This window comes from Perognathus longimembris, chromosome 2 (genome assembly GCF_023159225.1).
Source record: "Perognathus longimembris pacificus isolate PPM17 chromosome 2, ASM2315922v1, whole genome shotgun sequence".
Classification (NCBI taxonomy): Eukaryota; Metazoa; Chordata; class Mammalia; order Rodentia; family Heteromyidae; genus Perognathus; species Perognathus longimembris.
In genome coordinates this window covers 78,600,664-78,623,657 of record NC_063162.1, presented here as the reverse complement: position 1 = coordinate 78,623,657, position 22,994 = coordinate 78,600,664, and the positions used below count along the sequence as shown (strand labels likewise).

General features: G+C 44.2%; 1 protein-coding gene across 1 annotated transcript in view; it reads left to right on the top strand.

Annotated features, from left to right (window-relative positions):
• Grb10 (growth factor receptor bound protein 10) overlaps positions 1-22,994 on the top strand; it is a 155,673-nt gene that overhangs the window by 90,752 nt on the left and 41,927 nt on the right. The window contains exons 4-5 of the mRNA XM_048339576.1: positions 10,704-10,923; positions 14,736-14,886. Coding sequence (XP_048195533.1) covers positions 10,730-10,923; positions 14,736-14,886 — 345 coding nt within the window. The 5' untranslated portion in view covers positions 10,704-10,729. The remainder of the gene's footprint in view (positions 1-10,703; positions 10,924-14,735; positions 14,887-22,994) is intronic.

Sequence of the window (22,994 nt, the reverse complement as noted above, 5' to 3'; positions counted from 1 at the left end):
TGCCACATGCTTTATAAGGTGACACTTGCCATATTCGCTGAGCATTGGATGCCAGGCCTTTAAATTTAATGAATTGAATCATTGAATAAAGTGAGAATAGCTTCTTCTCCATACCTCCCCTCTCTCTGCCTTTTTTTTTCTTTCAGTACTGGAAGTTGAACCCAGGGCCTTCTAGTTACTAGGCAAGCACTTTACAACCCTGTCTCCAGCTGTTTGGTGTTTGTTTTTAGGTAGAGTCTGGCTAACTTTAACCAGGATGGTTTGCTATTTAGTTATCCTCCTGTGCTGACACTACAGTAATTGACTACTACTCCTGGCTGTCCAGAATTTTAAATAGAAATGTTATACAGTACCCTAAGGCATACATTTTAAAAATAAATCACATCAAAAATCAATTCGGAATGATTAATCATTATCTTTGGGTTTTTTGTTATTGTTATTGTTGTTGTCTTGGTGAGAATGGAAAGGCAGAGTTACTAACCACCAGGATATCTACCTTCAGTTTTGAAACTTTCCCTAGACTTTAGTCTGTGACACTAGTTGCACTGGGGAAATGGCTGTTGGCCCACCTGCCTGTCAGAGTAGACCGACTTTCTATGTTTATATTAGTTCTATTTATTGGGTCTCCACTGGCAGTACACCAATACAAGGTGAACACATTGAGTAAAACCTTCCTGCTACAGTCCTGAGGACTGGAGGAGAAACATAAATTTATACTGAAAATTCTATTTTGTGAGTGAGAAGGGTCCATGTTGCCTGTCACTTAGGAAATGTACAGCCTTGTCCTTTGTTCTTTAAAAGCCAGTCCATTTAGCCTGGAAGGGAACCTATGAAGCCAATCCCAAGTACCATGCACACCCTGTGCAGAGCCTCCTCAGCCCTGGCAGTGTTCCTCGGTTTTATTTTGCTTCTTGATCACATGCTCGCATAAATGTCTTAGATCTAATATTTCTTTTTTGGAAGTTCCTCTTGACTTTTCTTCACAGCTAAGCCTGTGTTGCTACTGGTCACCCAAGGATACACTGTGGTCTGACTTGTGTGAGTCGAACCCTCCGTTGGCCACTGTGTGCATCAGCCATGCCTGCTGGCTTGCTTCATCTTGCGTCGTAGGGACACTAAGATCTAGTGGGCATGCAAGATCCAGTGGGAAGGAAATGGAGGGCTGAGATACTTGCTGGGGAGTAGGGATGAAGCCACTCTCCATTGAGTGCTTATAGGGGTGAGGAGGGTGCTCAAGAATGAACCACCAGTCTACCAGAGGGGGCAACGTATGGGAACTGTGGGGGAGCAGGGACAGAGAACTTTAGGCAGTATCACTGGAGCAGGCTCCTGTCAAGGGAGTCTGAGCATGTGGCATTGTGTTCCAAAGCAGAGGCTTTAATTTGGCCATGTGTGAGGATAGTAATCAAAGTTTTAAATTGCTATTAATTGTTATTACTCTTTGTAACTGTGGTAAAATACATATATCACAAACATTGCCATCCTAGCTTAAAAGAAAAAAGTTTCTAGTGGTCCTAAGAATCGCAGGCAGGTAAGGGAAATGGCCCAGTGCTCCAGAAACTGGCAGGATTAGGAGTGAATCTGAGGCTAGCCTGGGTTGTGTGATGAGATCCTGTCTTGGCAAAAAAAAATGGAGCAATCAGATTATTGAGCCATCATTGCCAATGTCCAGTCTATCTACCAAACTCCTATTATTTTCTCTCTCTGAAAATTTGTATTTATTAAACTCCAGCTTCCCAGTTGCTCTAGCCCCAACCTCTGGCTGCGCTATTCTAGGGACCTCACATCATGGGATCATATGCATGTGTGTGTATGTATGTGTGTGTGTGTGTGTGTGTGTGTGTGTGTGTGTGTGTATCATGTCACTGAGCACAATGTTTCAACCAGTTACAGTGTCTCAGGACCTCCTTCTTCTTTGAGATCATATAATAGTTTATTGTGTGCATATACCACATATTCTTTACCCATCTATGGCATAGTTGGGTTGTTTGCACTTTTGCCTGCTGTGAATAATGAATGCTGTTGCAAGCATGGGCGTGCTTACCTTCAGTTTATCTAGATACATGGAGCCATTGGGGATTGGTTCCAGAACCTAATAGAAAAGCAAAATCCATAGACGTTTAGGCTCCTTATAGAAATAGTGTTGTATTTGCGTACAGGATATACAAATCCTGTTATGTACTCTAAATCATATCTAGGTATCCTATAATACTTTCCTAATAAAACATAAGTTTTGTGTAAATAGTTGCTATATTGTATTGTTTAGAGAATAATGATGGAAAGTTTAGACACATTTAATATAGATCTAGGGCTTTCCTTTCTGAACAGTTTTGATCCAGGCTTGTTTGAGTCTATGATGTAATACCCAATGATATGGAAGACCGGCTTAAAAATGGAACAAAGAATGGAAACCCAAACTGAATTTTATAACTTCATCTAATTATTGAAAATGCTTAATGATCAAACAGTAATACGCTTAAATTTTCCATTGCAGCGTTTCAATCAGATTTAACAGATTTATTTTTCTCTCTGCTTTGGATTGAAGCCCAAGCTGTATAATAGTGGCTAATTACCAAAAACTTTTTAAAAATAATTAAATCTTATTTGTTAGGTCATGTTTCCTGATTCAAATACATTTTCTAACCAGTAAATATTCATATCTGTCTGTCTTAAGTGTTGTACATCACTGGCATGGTTTGACAAATCAAGAACAAAGTAGAATACATATTGATTTTTAACTGTGCTACAAAGTAGCCTTACTGGAAAAAGAAAAAAGAACAAGTAGGAACCATCCCTTTGATGGGATGTTATGTGCGATGATCACTTTAAAAAATATTGTTCTAACCTTTTTCATACATCTTCATACCAGAAACGCCAAATAGCTACTATATCTCTGATCCTGCCTTAGGGGATATAACTGTCTTTTTCACATAGATCCCAAAGCCTGGAGAGAAATATTAGCAATAATTTAGGCCACAATGCTTAGAAACCTACCCAGCTACTTAATCTAATGGCCGCCAAGCTCCGTATAACTGTTGTGATTCTCTTGTCACATTGGGCAAAGGAGCATCACTTCCTAAAAACACATATTACTCAGGGGGGCCACACATTCTGGACAAAGCTATGATCCCTTCTCTAGAGTTCTTGGATTTCCACATGGCCTTGGGTTCCTTCTGGAATTTTCAGTCCCAGAGGCAAAGTAGGGCTTTAGCCTGTCTCCTGCTCACACTGTTCTAAGAACCACTCACCACACTCCATTCACCAGCGAGGGGCGCACAAGGCTTGCCTTGCCCAGCATTGATATACCCAAGGCTCAAAATACTACCACTTTGCTCACCCTGGCTATAAAATTCAAGGTTCAGTGCAGATGTAGAATCAAAAAGGCTAGACTGGATGGGGACTTGACACCAGGCATGTGGAGGAAGCAGACTCTTTGAAATGGAAGAAATGCAAGTGGGAACTTGCAGAGCCCTTCAGAAGTTGCCTTTCCAGTTCTCAAAGGGCCCCATGAACTCTGATGCACTCCAGTGCCCAGGTGACCTTCAGGGCTTCAGAACAGAAGAGAAGGGGAAGGAATATGTCAGGATTCATTTGAGAATGGAGTCATTTTTCTGATTTTAGGCTTTGGGAATTGTGTAAGGATCCCCTCCTTTCCTGAGGGAGATAACTTTTTATTTTATTTGTAAATACTGATTTTTTTCCCTTCATTATTAACCCCACATCTCCAAGGAAATAGAGCCACAGGTGTCTGTGCAACCATGAGGATTGTCTCTGTTCCAGGAGATTTTGGTGATGTCTCCCCTCCAGTCAGGACCAGCAGGAGGCCTGAACATGGGAAGCACAAATCTACCTGAGTCAGGAAGGGAACCCTGGCTCCCACATTCTGGGGGTGTTTGGTATAAAGTGGTCCTGTGGCTTTTGTAGGGAGGGCTTGGCATGATTTGTGCACCTGGTCTGGCTAGTTTTGCTTCTTCTATGCCTACTTGTGGACAGGATTTGGACCTAAGTCTATTTTTGATTGCTCTGAATCAAAGCAGCAGCTTTAGATACGCAATAATACAGTCATAGGGGTAGTGGTTTTATTTCAGAAGAACATGAATATCTAAATGTCACTTTAAGGAAGACAGTATAAAGTTCACATAAGAAATGGTTGGATGGTGGTTGTGTTGAGAAACAGTGATCCCACTATGAAGCTCAGGCTGGCCTCACACTCAAGATTCTCTTTCCTCAGCCTCAAGTGCAGACGCAACAGATGTATGCCACTACATCTGTGGTTTCTGTAGATCTGGAGTTCATCCTGAATTCATAACTATTAGATGGTCTTGGTAGAGGACACAGAGAAGAAGTGTTATTGCCCTATAGACCTGGATATGGCACGGAATATGTATTGAGTCCTACATTTAACATTAGGAAAAGCAAAAACATTCCAAGAAAGATAGTTACGATGCTACCTGTAGAAAAGAACATGTAGGCATGGCTGTGGCAAAATCAGAGGTTCACTGTGGTTTTAGCTTCATCTTAATGAGTGACACCCAGGATGTACGTATATTTTATCCAGCTGAGTACCAGCTGGTCATTGCATATGCTTCAAGTGATGCTTCTACACATGCGGTTCGAGGATACTGAGAGTCAGAGTTGGGGCTCTACATAGGCACCACACTAATGAGAAGGAGCCCATTAAGTCCCCATAGTGAAGACACTCTATAAGATGTATGTGTCCTCTTGCCCAAACAAACACACCACACACACACACACACACACACACACACACACACACAGTATTCTCAACAATTGTTAAATTGGTTGGTTTGTTGGTACAGATTTTCTCAATCCTTAGAGACTGAAAATGGCAATTACCATCTGCATCAATTAGAGAGGAAAGTATGCCATTTGAACTAAAGTTCAGAAAAGAACTTGCTTATAAACACTGAAAAAATAACGCAGATGTTCAGTTCCAAAAGAGTACTTATATGTATATACTAAACAGACTAAAGTTTTTATTTCTTATCTATCTTTAAGAACCATTGAAATAAAACATGGATACATTTTTTAAATAGTGATATGATTTGGAAGTTGCATTTGTATTTTGTTTGGCATTGTGATTAGGCCATTTGCTTTCATCTTTACTGAATAACTTTAATACTCTGCATGAGAGTAGAGAAGAAACTGTAATAGAATTGTGCTTGATTTTTTAGACTTAGTTTTCTATGTCTAAACTCTGCATACTAAAAACTAATTCTTCATGTGACTAGAACACACAGGAATTGGTGTGTAAAACTATATATCAGTACCATTTGAAATTATATTTGCACAAATTTGATTGGTCAGAAGTCAACTGAAATAGCTTTCTAAAGGGAGAAGGTTTAGGTTTGAACACTTGTTACTTGGCCTTCATTTCTTTCCTAGATAGCATTGTGTATGAATTTTGGTCTTTGTTCCTTGTGCCAGAAATGTTTCAAGTATTCTTCTATTTCTTTTTCACAGCATTCCATTTTTCTTGTTCTTAGTCATGTGTGACACCCCTGCCCACAGAGAGTGTACAGGAAAGGGGAGAGGGAACAATCAGAGAAGGCAGCATGAATTATTGGTGCTCACATGGATTTGTGCAGGACGCAATGTAGTGGGTGTATCCTTAGCATATAGTACAAATAAACATGTCTTTTTTGGTGCTTGAACTAAGGCCTTGGACAGGGTCCCTGGATTTTTTTTTTGCTTAAGGCTAACACTCTACCACTTGAGCCACAGTTCCAGTTCCAGCCTTTGGGTTGTTAATTGAAAATGAGAATCTCATGGACTTCCCTGCCTGGCCTGGCTTCAAACCATGATCTTCATATCTCAGCCTCCTGAATAGCTAGGGTTACAGGAATAGGCCCCCAGTGCCCAACATCAAATAACACATCTTTAAGGTGCTAAAATAATTTGGTAAAGTGAATTCTGTGACATCTTTAATCTCTAATTAACGTGAAGAAGACACTAGATGGTGCTCTAAACTAAGAAGTGTATTATTGGTTAAGGAGGTATGGTGGGGTGGGAAGCTACATCCTGCGCTAACCCTATCTCTGTTCTCCTTACCTTTTCCTGAGGAACAGTATACCTTGTTTATTGTATGGAAGGAATTAATGGCTTATGAGTCAAATGAGAAGCTGCTTTCTCAAATTGATGTCTATTTCCCAGTGAAACTCACATCCATTTGCTAGTCACAGTGAAATAGAGATGTGAATTTGAGATCAGTTGAGGTACTCAAATATTTGAGGTAAATACCCAGTTTTAGACTAGGCTATTTAGGGAAGAAAAATAAATATTAATAGTTTGATTGACAGCCATGATTTTGACCTACATATGTGTATAAATAAATATATTCTTACAATCCTTGGATGTGTAAATTTAAGTATACAGTCATTTTCCCTTTCTTTTCCGGTATCCATTCCAGAAGGCACCTCTTGGAGAATATTGTTGCATCAAGTAAGTAGTGAACAGGCAGTCACAACAATCACTTCTAGAAGAATCTATTGGCCTGATCTTCCCACTTGTGTTACTTGGAAGAAAGTTTCCAAAAATGGGAGATTGTTGACCCACTCAGATTCAGGAGTCTAGAAGAGGATTTGTAGCTAACTTTAGTGTAGAGGACACAAATCCCCCACCCCCCAGAACTGGTAGAAAGGATTATAAATTTGTGGTGTGTTTACAAAAAAAACTGTGATTTCAGATATATCCTGGTCTGGTGATTAAAACAACAAACAAAAATTTGATATAGACATAGTATCTTCTCTAAAATCCCTTTGGAAGATGTGATATTTGGTCTACATTAGAACTTGAGGAGATTTAAATAAAACCAGAAACACACAGTGATTTTACTATCTAGATAAAAATGCTAATTATCCCCAGGGCCTATTTTAAAATTGTAGAGGTGAGGGCATCTTTAGAATCTTTAAGAGTTCTAGTTTTTCTCTAATGGCTTTGAAAGTATGAAGGTTTGGAACATGCAGATATAGTGGTTATATTTGATTAGTGAAAATTATAACTTAAGTGAATGTTATTGAATTAACCTGGCTTTGTAAATCTATTTAAGTGTATTCACATTGAAAGGAGTCGTGGATGTAAACCACCCCCAAGGAAAATGAAAGCAACTTAGGGACACTAGCTACCTTCTTATTTGTGCATCCAGTTACCTTTCACTTATTCTAACTAATGTTAGAATTGCTTTGTGTCTGTCCTAACTATAGACCTAACCAGGAATTACCCGATTTCTGGGGAGAAAAAAGAGGAGCATAAAGACCAGAGACTCCAGGGGCTGCCACCAGGGGTCGGCACAGTCGAGGGCTACCAGAAATACCCAGGGAAAATAACTGTAAATGAAAATCCACCACAAGGAAATCCAGACATTTTGTTTTCTCAAAAAATAAGAAGCGTGTCTGAGAGCAAGAGCTGTTACCATTTGATTTCTGTTGGAGGATAAGAGGTAGAAACAGGGTCCTTTGTATTCTTCCAGGCCTTTTCTTGGCTTTAATTACCTTACACACCCCATCAGGAAGGGCCTTAGAATGGGCAGAATCCTCCCTGAGCAAGCAAGAAGAGGTAACAAGACAGAGACTGCCCAGATCATTACAGTGAACTTTGTATTTCACCCAGTATTGATTCTTAAGTGGTCCATTAAGGTAGAAATATTGAGCTGTTAATATACAGAGTTAAGAGGCTTGTGTGGGCTTAATTGTTTTACAAAGCTCATTATATTATGCTATGATTAGCATGTCAGCTAAATGTGAGTGCAGATGAGTGGCATTGTGATGTGTGTGTTCTAGAACCTTCCTGAAGCCCCAGATTGTGAGCTGTGGTATATAACTTAAGCTTTGCCCCCCTGGCCTTTTCATTAGCAGTCAGCTGTCTCTGACAGCTGTTTTCCTCCATTTGTACCTTTGCTAAGTATACATGTAGACTTTCCCTCAGAGATGCAGCCATTATGGGACTATGGACACTGCAGTGTGTGCTCCAGCCACCACTGGTGTCTTCCTCCCTTGTCTTCCCACCCCCAACTAGGAGTAAGAACTCTGCCTGCAGAACCTAAGCTTTCTCCTTTGTGATATATTAATTATTGATTTTTTGCTAATTATTAATTATTGATTCAGCACTTCTGTCCTTTTAATATCTGGCCACAGGATTAATATTTGACCACTCAGAGCCTGAGCTAAAGCAGTCTTTTCTTCCCTTCATCCTTCCCCCCTACATAGGCCCTGGACATTCAAAATGACTCCAAGTCTTTGGGATCAACTCAGCGCCACCTGTGTCTCTCTCAGACCTTGTCCCCTGTACTAGCCCCAGTCCTATCTGCTTTCCCTGGGCCTCTCTAGCACATGGCCTCTGTCATTCATTTCAGTACAGACTTCCTTAGTTGGACATCATGGGCTCATTGCTGCTATTTTAGTAGCCGGCTGCCTACCTCCTTGTGACCTTGGACATGACCTGCCTAATCCCACCATATGTTACCTCCTTCTTTGGGCACCATGGCTAGGGAGGTTAAGACCAAGTCAGGGGGATCTGTGGCTTCTGCCCAAATCCTCCTGTAACTCTAGCCTGCCACCCACCCCCAGATGGACAGGTGCTAAACACTAGGCCTCTTATTCCCTCCCATCCTCTGCACCACTGCCAGGCTCTTCAGCTGAGTTTTGGTGTCATCTTGTTCCATTATGCCATTTGGTCTTGAAAGACAAGAGAAGCCAAAGTGAAGGCATTTGGAGACTTCCTTTTGCAGTTGTGATCAAACCAAGGGCCTCGCACATGCTAGACAGGTGCTGGGCAGCCCTCCCAGCCTGCCTTCTTATACTTCTATGTGGGGAGCAGGAGCCAAATGTTCTGGAAAGATCCCTCAGTGCACACTTGATGAAGTCAAATGAGTGCTTAAAAGTTGTTTGCAAATTCCAGGTTTTCTGTGCCACTTCTGTGATCTTGAACAAATGACTTAATTTCCTCCAGGCTTTTTTGTTCAGTAGTAAACCACTTAATAGTAACTACTTTATTTCATTCCTTATGGAATAAATAAAAAGGAGCTAACAAATAACATCTTACTGTTTATTCTGTGCCAGACTCAGCTATAAAGCAGGTACTACCTAACTTGGTCCTCACAATCTCCCACTGGGTTGGGTAACTGCTAGCTAACCAGCCCCATGGTATATTTGAAGAAGCAGAGAATTTGAAAGGCCAAGTCTTGCCTGGGGCCTCCAAGCAGTAGAAAGGGGTCTGGCATGAGTGAGTTAACCCCTCAAGAAGCAGTGAGGGGTGTTTTCTGTGACTCTGAGCCCCTGTGTGTGTGACATGGGAGCCAGTGAGATGATGAATATGTGGTTTGCAGGGAGCAGTGTGACAGTGAGCCTCAGTCATTCCTTGCTTTGCTATTCAAAAGTGACAAATCTGAAGATAGAAGGAGAAAATGTTCTGGTATTACTGAGACCATGTGGTCTTGCAAATACAGAACCAACTCAGGCTGGCTTAAGTGCAATGCCAACATAATTGTGGGAGGTAGAAGGTCTTACAGTCTTCCCTGGTCAAGTGCAACTCGGGTTCTAGAGCACCAAAACTAAGCCACACAAGACTATTCTGAGCCTGGCTGTGTGACCCAGCCACACTCTCTGCCTCCTCCCCCTTTCTTACCTGGTCTCTGTATGTACTGAGTTATACCCTTAAGTCTCAGTGTTTCTCAATGCTTTCCAAAAAAACTGAATCAGTAGGATTTCTAGATTGAGACATATAACTTAGCAATGGGTTTATGCCATTATAGAGGTTGGCAGTTCCAAAATCTGCAGAGTGACTGACAGGTCTTAGGAAGCACCACAGGTCAAGTCTGGAGGCAGAACTCCCATCTCCTCCAATAGGCCCTTTTTTTTTTTTCTGCTAAGGCTTTCTTCTGGTGGGATGATGCCCACCAACATTAGGGAGGAGTAATCTGTACTCCGAAGAGTTGACTAAAATCTGAGTGCCCAGCCAGTTGACATGTAGAATTAACTGTTATCATTGTTGTGTGCACATTCATCCCTTCCTACTTATTCCTGTTGTCTCTGGCTTCCCTGGGTTCTCTGTGTGTTTCTGCCCATGCCTTCCACTGAAAGATGGGTTTCTTTGGGCTATCAGGCTGCCTGAGGGGTGGTGGAAGGGCCTGGAACTCTCTGGGTCTGCAGAGGCTTTAACAGCAGCTTAAATAGCAGCTCACTGGACTGTGGCCTTTGCCACCATCCTGTCTTACTGGACCGAGGCTGGTATCAGAATTGAGGGCTGCTCTAGTTCTGCCTCTTGGTTGTACTTCCTTGGAAACCTTAGGGTGAGGAGTGTGATTGGCCTGCCTAGAACTCAGTATCCAACCAACAGAGTGGAGGACTGAGGTCATACCGTGCAGCCTTGACAAAATGACCACCCTGATGGCAGCCTGGAAGAGGGGACAAGGGGTAGAAATTGAACTGTGAATTGAACAGAGACGCCAAATGTGGTAGTGAGGTTGGACAATGGCTACTAAATGGCCCCCGAGACATCAAGAGTTATTAATAAATAAAATAGACTTGATTCATTGGTAGCATTCACCCCTTCCTCACTTAGGCTTCTCTGTCCCTTGTGCAGTATTTTTTTTTTAAATACTGATGCATGATCATCAAAAGATACACATTTGGGTATTTCCTTCTCTGCAGCTAACATTGCCTTCTCTTTGATTTTCTCTTGTCTAGGTTATGACGTGGGCCTGAACGTAGTAATGAGTGACATAAGTGAATCCATGGAAAGCCTTTACTCAGCCTGCAACATGCAGTCCGACACGGTGCCGCTTCTGCAGAACGGCCAGCATGCCCGCAGCCAGCCTCCGGCTCCAGGGCCGCGCCCTGCGCAGCCTCAGGCGTCCCCGAGACAGCGCGTGCAGCGTTCACAGCCTGTGCACATCCTTGCTGTCAGGTGGGCTTGAGAGCCAGTGCTCTCCACCAAGACCATGCACAGCTCTCCATTTTTTTAAGTGATCAAGGTGGTAACTATGATTTCAGGAGGAAGACAGCTTCCTAAAGAACAGATGCAGTTGTCATGTCACCCTTAACCTGAGGGAATTATGTCCCATCCACAAACCCAGCCTGTGTTGGCTGGGCCCAAGTCGTCACAGGGGACTGCCATATGCCAACCCTGACCTACACAGCAGAACACCATGGGTGTAACTAGGGTGAACTGTTACTGTAGCTTCTGCTACATTGCCAAGCATTGTGTTAGGTAGACAAATCTTTAGGACAACCGTCATAGGAAAATGTTCTGGAAAGAATAAAAGAATAGCCATGCAGTTAACTGAATAAAGTCTCCACTCCCCACAGTAGGTTCTGGGATCCAGCAACAGTGTCCTCCTGGGGCAAGGACTACCCAGAATTTTATTTGTGTGCATGCATGTGTGCGTACGTGCCCCACTACTGGAACTTGAACTCAGAGCCTGGGTGCTGACCTTGAGCCTTTTTGCTCAAGGCTAGCATTCTACCACTTGAGCCACAGCTCCACTTATGGCTTTGTGCTGGTTAGTTGTAGATAAAAGCCTCATGGACTTTCCTTCTCAGGCTGGCTTCTAACCATGATCCCCAGATCTTAGCCTCCTGAGTAGCTAGGATTACAGGTATGAGCCACTGGAGCCTGGCTACATTTTAACCCAATCCCTGAACATTGAAAATTGATGCACATCCTCAGAAGCAGTGAGGCTGGAAAGAAGAATACTGTTTTATCCAGAGTGGCAGGTCTACCAGTCGAGTCACATCTGGCAGAATTGATGCCAGTGGAGGCGATGGCAGGTTCTAAAGAGCAGGAGAGGAGAGGGCTAGGAGCAGGTGAGTGAGAGGGCTGGGTTGGGGCAGCACAGCTGTAGCTGTCTGGGCATATGAGCAGGAGGGCAAAGGGCAGCATGGCTGGTCCTTCTGGGGCTTGGCCACTATGTGAGGAACCCATCAGCTAGGGGCATGGTGGTGTCCTAACATGAAGGATGGAGTTGAAGACACTGCCAAGGAAGAAGCAGTCTGAGTTTGGAAGTCCTTGACTTAAAAAGGGAGGTGAGGGATCAGATGTGAGGAGGAAGGAAGGAAGGTGAGCTGAGGTGTCATTGGATAGGTGGGCCAGGGGGATGGTGCTGAGATGATGTTCTCAGCGGGGATGATGACACTGGGGTGAGGAAGGACGGCTTCTGAAGACATCTGTGTCCACTCAGCCCTGTCTGCATGAACTATGCTGGGTTTCAGGCACATGTGGCGAGGTGGATGAGGATGGTAAGAGGTCCGTGGAAGCCTGCACCTACTGCTGGGTGTTCATGGTGGATTGTGGAGGACTCTGCTTGGAATAACTGCCTCACATCACTCTGGAGTGATGGTGGCTATACTCTACTCAGCTCCACACATTCTGGGGAGCTTCATTTCTCCCGGTGTCCAGAAATTTCCAAGAGGTTTATTTCTCCTCTGACATCTTGAGTCTTATACAACCCAGGAACATTCTTTCCCAGGAAGTAGAGGAATGTCTTGGGGCCTCTAGTCAGCCGCTGCTAGGCTTCCTGCATTGTGTCAGATTTGTGAATGGTGAGTTGTCTCCCTTCCCAGTACTTGTCTGGCTTTGTTCTCTAGCCTGTCATCCCTGTTCCTAGTTCTGCAAAGCCTAGATGTGAGATTTTTTTTTCCATAAGCTTTGTAAAGACCAGATGTCTGCCGAGTCTCTGAGGCACCCAGGACACAGAGTTTTCCCCAGTCCCTTAGGAAAGGTGCCCAAAGATCAGGATACATGATGATAGTGCCAGACAGCCTGACTTGTTGCTAGACTTAGCTGCTCCAGGATGCTTGGATCTGAGATTCTAGCTGAAATTAGCCTATCTCTGACCTGAGACTACCTGAACCTTATTCTGAAATAGAGAGCAGCTGCTCTCTGTAGGACAGCACAATCCTCTCCCTATAATAGGGGCGGCTTTCCTATATTTCACAACACCAATTCCCTCCATGCTTGTGAGTTCTTGTATTTTTAAATCAGTCCAGCATTTCCTGGACCACACAGAATGCCTGGACAGGTCTTCCTTTAAATAAAATGCCAGCAAGTTGGTGAAGGGAGGAAAAGTAAGAAGGTCAGAATAAAGCTCTCTTGTGGCAACCCTCCCAGGGAGGCTAATGGATCAGTGATTTTTTTTTCAGATTGTAAAAATAGGCTGTCTGAAGACAGCCTACACAAAGGGTTTGGAATCATAGATAGATAATAGATAGACATATATATATATATGTATATATATACACACACATATATGGATGGATATGTATATATGTATGTATATGTGTGTATACATGTGTACACACATGCACATCTATGTATATATGGAGAAAAGTCAGGAATTCTGACAAAGATGGGGTTCAATGGAGCTTTTCTGCCTTCTCCTAGGAGTGTAGGGGCAAGGGTCTGTGCACTGCATATGCAGGGGTAGATGAATGGGGCAGCAGATGGATGCAGGGTGAGTGGTTGGGGCTGAGGATGGATAGAGCAGGAGATGTCTTCTCAGCAATGCCTGGAATGGAGGGCAGGGAGTCAACAGGCAGACTCTCAGAGCTTTTTTCCCTCTCCTTTTCACTTGAACTTAGAACTTCTTTTCTCTGCTATTATCACAACTGCCCCCGACACACCATCTTTTGCGTGTTTTGCTGAGTTGTATGACAAGTGAGTTTTGCATTTTTCAAGGAGGAGGTGGCCCTGGACAAGAGCCAAGGAGTGCAGGGTGGCACTGAATCAATAGGTATTTCTAAGCATTGGTGCTCTAGGAGGAGAGATAGATACATGAAGCTTTTATTTCCACTTAATTCAGTATCAACTCCCTGTCTGTATAAATGCATATTCACTTCACAGTTCCTGTGAGGGCTCACAAAGCCTCTCCAGTGTTTTCATTTGGAGAGATAGATGTTCACTTCAAGGACTCTGAAAAAAAATCCTTGTAGTTATGAAAATGCTCTTATTGGCAGAAGCTTTTTACACATCAGGTATTCATTGAACAAATGTCAACGACAAGCATTGTTTGAGACAGAAGTGTGTGCAGGACTAGCGAATCACACTCACTGGCCGCCCCCCCAGGTGTTCAGTGAGCAAAAAATTGATGCTCTTTGATTCTGACATTGTCAGCTTTTAATTTTGTCTCATTTAGTTATTAGTTTATGTTCAAGTGAAGTTTAAGCATAAGCTACGTTAGCAATTTTTTAAGTGTATAGTTAAGTCATACTATACTCAAAATCGTCCTACAATTTGCAAAACATTTTCATCTTGCAAAACAGCAACTCTACCCACTAAATAACATTCCTCCATCACCCTTTTACTTAGGCCTAGCAAGCAAGTACCATTCTACCCTCTGTGCATTCAACTCCATTGTATACTTCAGGGAAATGGAATCATCTCATTTGTGTCCTTTTGTTAACTGGCTTTTGTTCCACAAGGCATGTGCACATACTCATGTAAGAATCCTTCCTGTGTTTCCCTCCATTTGGAATATCCATTTTTTGAGGATGAATACTATTCCATCATATGGATATGCCACAGTTTGCTTTTCCCCAATGTTACTTGAGGAATAGTTACTTCGTGAAGGCTATCGTAGAGTGTGCTCTTATGAACATGAATGCATTGATAGCTACACAACCCCTGCTCTCAAATCCTTCAGAGTGAACACACCCAGAAGTTGCAATGCTAGGTCATGTGAAAGAATCACATTTAACCAGGACTTGACTCCTTCCTCCCAGGCGCCTTCAAGAGGAGGACCAGCAGTTCAGGACCTCATCTCTGCCAGCCATCCCCAACCCATTTCCTGAATTGTGTGGCAGCAGCGGTGCTGGGAGTTCCCCTGCGCTCCCACCAGGCTCTTTCCCTCCGAATCAGCCGCCCCCGAAGCAGGTGAGTGTTCCCTTGGCTTCAAGCTGGCCGCTGGCTGTGGGGTCTGCACAGCTGTGTTGGCTCTGTACTTTGCAGAGGAAGGAGGGAAACTGTGAGGTCTTTGCTTTGGGTTCTTTTCTTGTGGCTGCTGAACTTGTCTTGTGAGGCTTTTTGATTTACTGCCCCAAATTCCACTAATTAACTCGGGGATGTATCAGTATGTTTTAGAAACAGTCTGGTAACTATAGTAAAGAAAATTGAGTGTGATTTGATGCTTAACGATGAACATTGGGTCTTTGACAGAAATTTCACCTCCAGATCTTCCTCATTAGCTGGCGATTCTGGATGTGAGAATGCTCGTTTTACTCAGGCACCTGAACTTCAGTCTGGGGATCATTGAAAAGCTTCCATCCTGTGATCTTGACTTTGAACATGGCCTGTGCAAGGAAGCATTTCTGTTTGACCCAGAAGATGATATCCATGGTCTTGAAACTATAGTTCTACTTGAAAGTAAGACCATGAAGTAGATGTTATGCAGCTATTGTCCTCATGGGTGAAAACTGTCAAGTGACCAGTCAGCTTACCAGAGGAACGGACAGGGAACTTGAGTGTAACTCCTCCTTCCTGACTGGAAGGGCACAGAGCAGAATAGATTTCAGGCTCTGGAGGAAACACAGCCGTGCTACACTGGGGGTGAGTAAGGGTGGTGATTAACAGCGATGAGAAGGACCATAACAGCTGATGTTTCAGGAAGTGTTATATTTGTGCGTAACTGTTCTAAGTGACTCCATGTTTTTGTTCAATTGTTTCTTTCCCAGTATGCTCATTTATTCCTCAAACCAACCTGTGAAAAATGCATAAATGTTACCATCTCTGTCGTGCAGTGGGGGAAACTGAAGCCAACATAAGAAGTGGGGCTGGGGAGGCATGACCTGGGCTCAGGACAGAGAGCCTGGAGTTGCAGCCACAGTGCTCAAGAACCTCAGCAGCCTTCCCAACATGCCCAACATGCGTAGTTGAGTGGTTTCTTTGCTTTTCTGCTGTACTCATTCCTGCCCCTCCTCGTCCCACTTTCCCACCTCCGTGGCCTCAGACGTGGCAGGCCCACAGTCTAGTTCTCTTCAAACTCATCTGCATTGTGTCAGCCAGTGGCCATGCTCCTCAGAGACAGACGTTCCTAATGTTCTCCAGCTTCAAAGTACGGCTCCCACTCCTACTCTCCTTCCCAGTGGGCTGTGTTACAGCACTGTCAAACTTAGAAGGTGAAGTCAGTCCTTGTCTGGGAGCCAGCGCTGGCCTAGCTTCAGCGCAGTCACATGCCTGAAGTACATCTGGGCTGTCTACCTCCCTGGTGACCTTCGGCTTCAAATAGGGATCCAGACAAGCTGTCTGTGGATTTGTCGTTGAGGTTGTTTACAAAAGTTTCCCATCCTGAAATAAGGCCACAAAAGTATTATCTGGCCCTATCCATGATTGGCAGGAAAACCGGTCTCCACCCCCATGGGTCGTCCAAATTTATGAGAATAAGGAAACCCAGAAGTTTTGCCTGCTGGTGTTTTTCTTGGGACCTGAATTGGTTGCCCATGAGAACATTGCATTGGGGTCTGTTTGTTGTCCAAATTCTTTAAGTCTACTAGGTCAAGCAAAAGTACTTACTTAAATCCCTCTGAGGAAAACCATTGTTTTTAGTTGCTATTATCTTCTTCTGGGTTTGAGTCTGGTCTTCATGCATACCTACTGCTGGCTTCTGATCTCATGGAAGGGGTATAGGTGCTAGGAGCACATGCTCTCCACCCTACCCAGCCACCTGCCAGGCCTTTGCATCCAGGATCCTACAGGAGATGCTGTTAGTAGAGGTGTGTGGACCCTACCAGGAGAAGTAACACTGGGTGCAGTGTCCAGGAGAGACTTCAGAAGTAATGCAGCATTAGATGACCTGCTCTCAGTGTATCCTGCCCTAAGTAAAGATGCTTTGTTTGCTGGGAGAGCTCAGGTAAAAGAAGAAATGTAAAACTTTCTGGAAAGTAACAGGATGATGTCCGTTCTATAGGAGGATAGTGAGCCATAGGGTGCTTCATTGTTCATAGCATTATGTTCCCTAGTAAGGAGGCCAGTGATAGAGAAAGACAAAGGGAAGAAAAATTAGAGATATGTAAACAACCATGAGAAAGGCAAAGTCATTCTTGACTAGTGTTTTATAAGCAAAGCATTCCTAAAGCCCTGCTTTGGTGAGCCTTTCTTCCATTTCTCTCTGCATTTCCTTTTCAAGGGGGTCCCTTGGTGGCTGCTGAAGTGGATAGTGCAAGTGCCTGAATCCCAGGTGTGGCAAGTGACTGGCCTGATATGGAGTTGGGTGCTGGTCACAGAATGCTGACTCCCCCAGCCCCACCTTCCTGGAAGACTGGCCTGTGGACAGATACCATTTCTGTGGTTCCCTGAGCCAGTTCCTAAATACCAAAAGCAATCCTTCAGTGCCTGGAGAACGATGGCTGGGGACAAAGGACTGCATTCAGTTCATACTGTCCTATGAGCAGACTCAGGCAAGGCCCCACAACTCCAGCCTGATTGTCTTGCAGCCAGGCAAGATAGGTCAGTTGCAAGCTCGGCAGCCCACCAGGGCTGGTAGCCATGGACTCACTATGTGGTTACAGTCACATGGAGAGAAGAGCTCTTAGCCCACCCTGGTTAGCAGCTGTGGGATTACTCTAGTTCCATCTTTCCAGCCTGTCTGCCTTCAGCTAAAACCCCATGCCCCACCTAGACCTGGTCTTCACATGCCAGGGCAGAGAGCCATGAGCTCTCCAAGGTGAAGGCAAAAGGAACTGTGAATAAGAAAGAATGGTGACATATAGAAAGGAAGATATTATCCTTCTTCCTAGAAGGATGGGGAAATCTTCCCCTACCACTTTGTGTCCTCTCCCGAGGGAGCACAGAGGGCACAGCCACCCCCAGGCAGTCTCCGAAAGTCTTTCCAGGATGACCTCATCCTAGGCAAGTGGCCATGCTGTGGTTGAGTTCTTGCCAGGTGTTGTCTGAAGGTGCCCTCAGGGATCACCTGGGTCTTCTTTGGGGTTGGCAGGAATAGCCAAGTTTCATGCAAGCACTTCTGATCTTCCAGCTGGGACACACCAAAACTGGCCAAGAGGTCAACTTGTAGTTGGAGCTCACTGTGCTACCACAAAGGCAGCTGAAGGAACTGTTGTTCTTTCCAGGCTGGCTAGCCGTCACCATGTGGCCTTGAACTCAGCCTCCCAGAGTCTCCTCAGCTCCAGTGGATCTGTGGTTCCATCTGGGGCTTTGACAAAAGCTTTACAACAAGGTCCAACCTCTCCTGCCCATTAAAAAACTGTGGACCCTGCGCCGCCACTGTGCTGAGTAGCAGCTTGCCAGGGTGCTGTGCTGTTACTCCCTCCTGAGGAGGAGTGGGTCTCTGGAGCCTGTGAATCCTGGAGCTCAAGCTCCAAGGACCTCTGTCACGCATGCACAGGTCCTTTCTAGTGTTCAAAGTGATTGTGAACAGTGTAAGATGACGTAGTGTTGTCTCTGTTTCTCTTTTTGTTTTACTCTATTTATGAAAATAGTTTTATTTTTATTTGTTTATATTTCTGTGCTAAAGTCTTGCATTTATGTGAGGTTATACTCAGTGGCTTTACCAGTGATCTGAGAAAAGGCACATGGGCATGCTTATCACAAAAGGTGAAGGAAGATTATCTGAGTATCCCTTGCTATTCAGGAGGGACCCTGACTACCAAGTTTGTGTGTGCCCAGGTCTCTTATTAAAATGGTGTAGTATTTTCATAAAAACCTACACACATCCTCCTGTACACTATAAGTCACCTACAGATGACTTATGTCTCTTAATATAGTGTAAATCCTGAGTGGTTATAATAGGCAGTTTTGTAAGAAATACTTTCCATCCATGGTTGGTTAGGTCTGTGGGTATGTAGCCTTTGTAAAGAATGTGGTCTGTGTTTGAGAAATGCCCTGCCCTCTTTTGCCTGATGAGAGAAAAGGTTGTAAGAACATAGCACTCACTCCATGAACAGTGAAGACACAGAGTCTGTCAGATTTACAACTGGTTGTTTTGAAACATGAGAGAAGCTGGGTTTCTGTGACTCACTACTGTAATCCTGGCTACTCAAGGAGGCTGACATCTAGAGAGTCATAATTTGAGGCTGGCCCAGGCTGGGAATTTTGCTAGTCCATCTCAAAATTAGCCGGCAAAAAGCCTGAGTGGAGATGTAGATGTAATAGAGTGCCAGCAGAGCAAGTAAGCCGGCCCACCACAGGTCTGAGTTCAAACCCCAAGACTGCCAAGAAAACTAAAACAACCCCTCCCCCGCAAAAGTGAATTTTATGTGAAGGCAGAACTCTTATGTATATTGTTCCATCCATTATTTAATAGCATTTAACTTTAGTAACTTAGTTGATGTAAGTTGTTAGACAACATCTCATCATTTATTTACCAAAAATGCAAATGCTTGAGCTTTCCGAGTGTTAAAGTTCTTTTCCTCCAGCGGGTAGTGAAATTCAGTCAGTATCAGACCACTAAATTTTTGTAGTACAGAGCAGTAAGACGTTTCAAACTGCTTGGTGACTCATCTGTAAAAGATAAGCTGCTGAGGATAAGCAAGGCTTTCTGAGTCATGAGGGCAGCTTGCTGCTGCTCCCGGCCCATGTTGGAGCCTGACTTGAAGAGGTGTGGTTGGCCATCTAGCTGCTTCTAGAGAGGGTCCTATGTTCTTCAGCCTCCCTGTGGACCTTGTCACCTATTGTATTGTCAGGGACTCAGCTCAGAAAGCATCAGATTTTAGAGGAGAATCATTGATGTACAGTAAGGTGCACTGTCAATATCTGCACATTGAGAGGGTCAGGCGGGTGTCAAAGAAGACAGTGGCCCAGTATCGTCAGCCTTTTGAATGACCCCAGAGAAACCATAGTTCTCAGTTTTGAAAATCTGAATTCCAGATAGAGTGTGTGTTTGTGTGTTTGTGTGTATGTATGTGTCTTTAAGTCTTCCTAAAACCATAGTATAGGCCAAAATAGATGGCTTACAGACAGATTTTGTCCTGCAGGGCTGCCACCTGGGTGTGGTGGAGACAGGGGTGAGCCTGTGTCTATCTCTTGGTCTCTCCCTGTGTTTGACCCACAGTGGCACTAGTATTGGGCTGAGAGCTGGTGTCCAGAAAGGGCCCAGTGAAGTAAAGAGACTGCCACAGTCAGCATAAGCAGCTCCAATTATCACAAAAAGAGCCTGTAGCCCCTGCTGCTGCTTCTGAAACATAGGCGAGTGACTTGAATTAAACATTCTACTTGAGTCAAGGTCAAGATCCTCATCCCACGAAGCTCACTGGGGTCTAGGACCTGGTGGGGAGAGGCTATAAGAGAGAAAAACCAGGTAATAGAGAGTGGCTGACATCTCCTCAGCCTAATGAGAGGAGTCACAGAGGCAGCCAGTAGTATGGGCAGGGAGCTCCTAGACTTTCCAGGCCAGCACCAGCACTTTGTGGGAACTTTGGGAAGACTTCTGCTTGGGGCCAAAATAGCATCTGGTACAGTGCACACTGATATTTGCTGCCAAAGAGAGAGGGTTCCTGGAGGAAGTGGTGGGCTTCTAGCACCTAGATCTTAAGAGCTTTTTATTCTTTGAGACCTCTTACACCAGGTCCTGGTCATAGCCCTCATTTATTTGGCAATGGCTGTGGTAGAGGAAGGCCTCTCAGCAGGAGGCACAGGGTCTCTCCAGGAAGCTTTCTCTTTGCTTCTGCTACTTCAATCTAAGACTTCCAGGGCCTTAATGCCAGGCAGAGAAGGACAGGAGGGTCCTGGCATGGGGCTTGCCTGCAGCCCCTCCATCACAGGTGACAATTGCTGCATGTATGGAGTTCCTCACTTTGCTTTACCTGAAATCAGGATGATCTAGTTGGAGCCCATCACAAGGACACTCCTCTACAAAACCCGGACCCAAAGCTGAAGCCGGCCATTGATGTGTGACTGGCATAGTCTCTGCAGCATTGGCTGAGACCAGAACTGTGCTTTCTCACTCAGCAACAACCATTCCACCCACTGGCCAGGTAGCCAGGTGCCCAGATAGGTGCAGTAGTAAAAGGGAAACTGAGGGGTGACCCACAGGACTCAGTGAGGGATCATGGTGTGTGATGATGCCCAGAACAAGTTCATACACCAAGAAAGCTAGGCATCGTCGTGTACTTCTAAGGTGTAAAGTGCTGAGAGGGTCAACAGAGAGGAAGGCAACAAAGCCAGGAAACGACTGCTGCTGGGGAAAAAAGTCAGTGACACTGATGTTTTTCTTTCTCAATTCAAGACCTGCTCAGCGAATACTCAGGGATGACAGCGATAAGCTTCGTTTTCAGCCAATATAGATTATTTTCACATGGCCACCTAATGGCTGTTACAGCACAATTTTCCATTTGCTCTTTAAACACAATTAGTCTCATATTGTAATCCTGTCAATTAATGAGGCATAAATATTGTCTTAGTTCCAATCAGCTGTTCTTTCTTTGCTTAACTTAAACATTAATTTTCTGGCACTGAGTTAATGGCCTTACATTGGGTTCTGCACCTACATTTACTAATGATCAAAATGGGGGTCTCCTGAGGGATTATCTGTGATTTGCAGAATGCTGTGCGGTCCAGCTATGTTTGGTGAAAAAAACCTAGTCCTGTCTGCCACGTGGAGTTTGTTCTACAGATGCTCAGGGTAGATAGGATATTGCCTCTGTAGCAAATCTGTCCCCACGCAGTTTGCCCTTAGGCCCTAGTAACTTTATTTCTTGTCTCTCCAAATGCTTCATTTCATGTGTTCACAAGCCGCCTACCCAGAACCTCAGTGATTTGTTGTGTTGCCTTTTCTAGTGTCTTCTGAGATTAGAAATAAGGGCATAGTCTAAACCCAAGTACAGGGAACCCCTGGAAGGTCAGCTCTGGCCGCTCAGAGCAATCTTTTGGTTGTGGCAGAATAGGAACAAAAGGGGATATGCAGCTCTTGTGTGGACAGACAGACCCTGTGAGTCACACACCTGGTATCCCCAGCTTGAGTGACACAGCATCCCATCCCATTTTAACATCCTGTTGTCATTTTAAAAGGTAAAATTCTCTTGACTCTGAACACCCCAAATTGGCATGCCATCCTTTTTTCTTCTTGCCGCCTCATTGCTCATCTCTCACGGGAGGCCCTGCCTGGATGGCCTGTCCAAAGGTGTGTGGTTGTTTGGTTTTTGGTTGTTTTTTTAATCACAGAACTTTAGTTTGCTCCCAACTATAAATACCCCACTCAATGTACTTAGGGCAAGCGTTCTTAATCATGCTTCATCATCCAGGATCATTTGTAAGTCGGTCAAGGCCATCTCGGGCTGTTTGCACATTTGCCGGACAGTATTGCTAAATCCTCAGAGGGCTCTGGGGATCACAGTGCTGTAGCCTGTGGCTCCGACGTGACAGTGCCTTCACCTCTCTGCTTGTCTCTGAACAAATGATGCAATCTCTTTAGAGTCATGACCTGGAGCAGGCCACATGTTTGGCTAAATCTGAGAACAGGAAATCATCCCAGAAATCTCATGTGAAATCCCAACCACTTGTGTTTCTCTGGACTATAAATACCTTGCAGCATATAAATTCTGTAAAATTTTGGAGCCTAACACTGATCTTTCATTTTAACATCAACTAGATCTTCTCTCTCAGGAACATTGGAAATGTGTGCATTTAAACTGCCTGAAACTTTGGCAGGAAGAATCATGGTTTTTACTGGAAATATGAGTCAGTGCTCTCCCCTCTTTGGGGCCCCACTACAGTGAGGACACTGCTGCAGAGTAAGAATCCAGGCAGTGGACAGAGTTGTCACGTATCGGTGGGCCATTGCTGGAGTTATAAAGGGCCCAAAGTGATTTTCTTTGGAAAATTCACTTGCAAATTCTTAATGCTGCTTTGACTTAAGAACTCACCAGCTAGTGAACTTTTTCCCTGATGAACAGAGATAGCTTGTTGCAGTGGTTGGATCAAATACCCTATTCTTCTTTTATTTCTGTTAAAATTCACAATTCACCAGATGGCAAAGTAGCCTGTTGTACCCACAGAACATGAATGTCTGCCCTGTAGTCATGCAGGTTGAG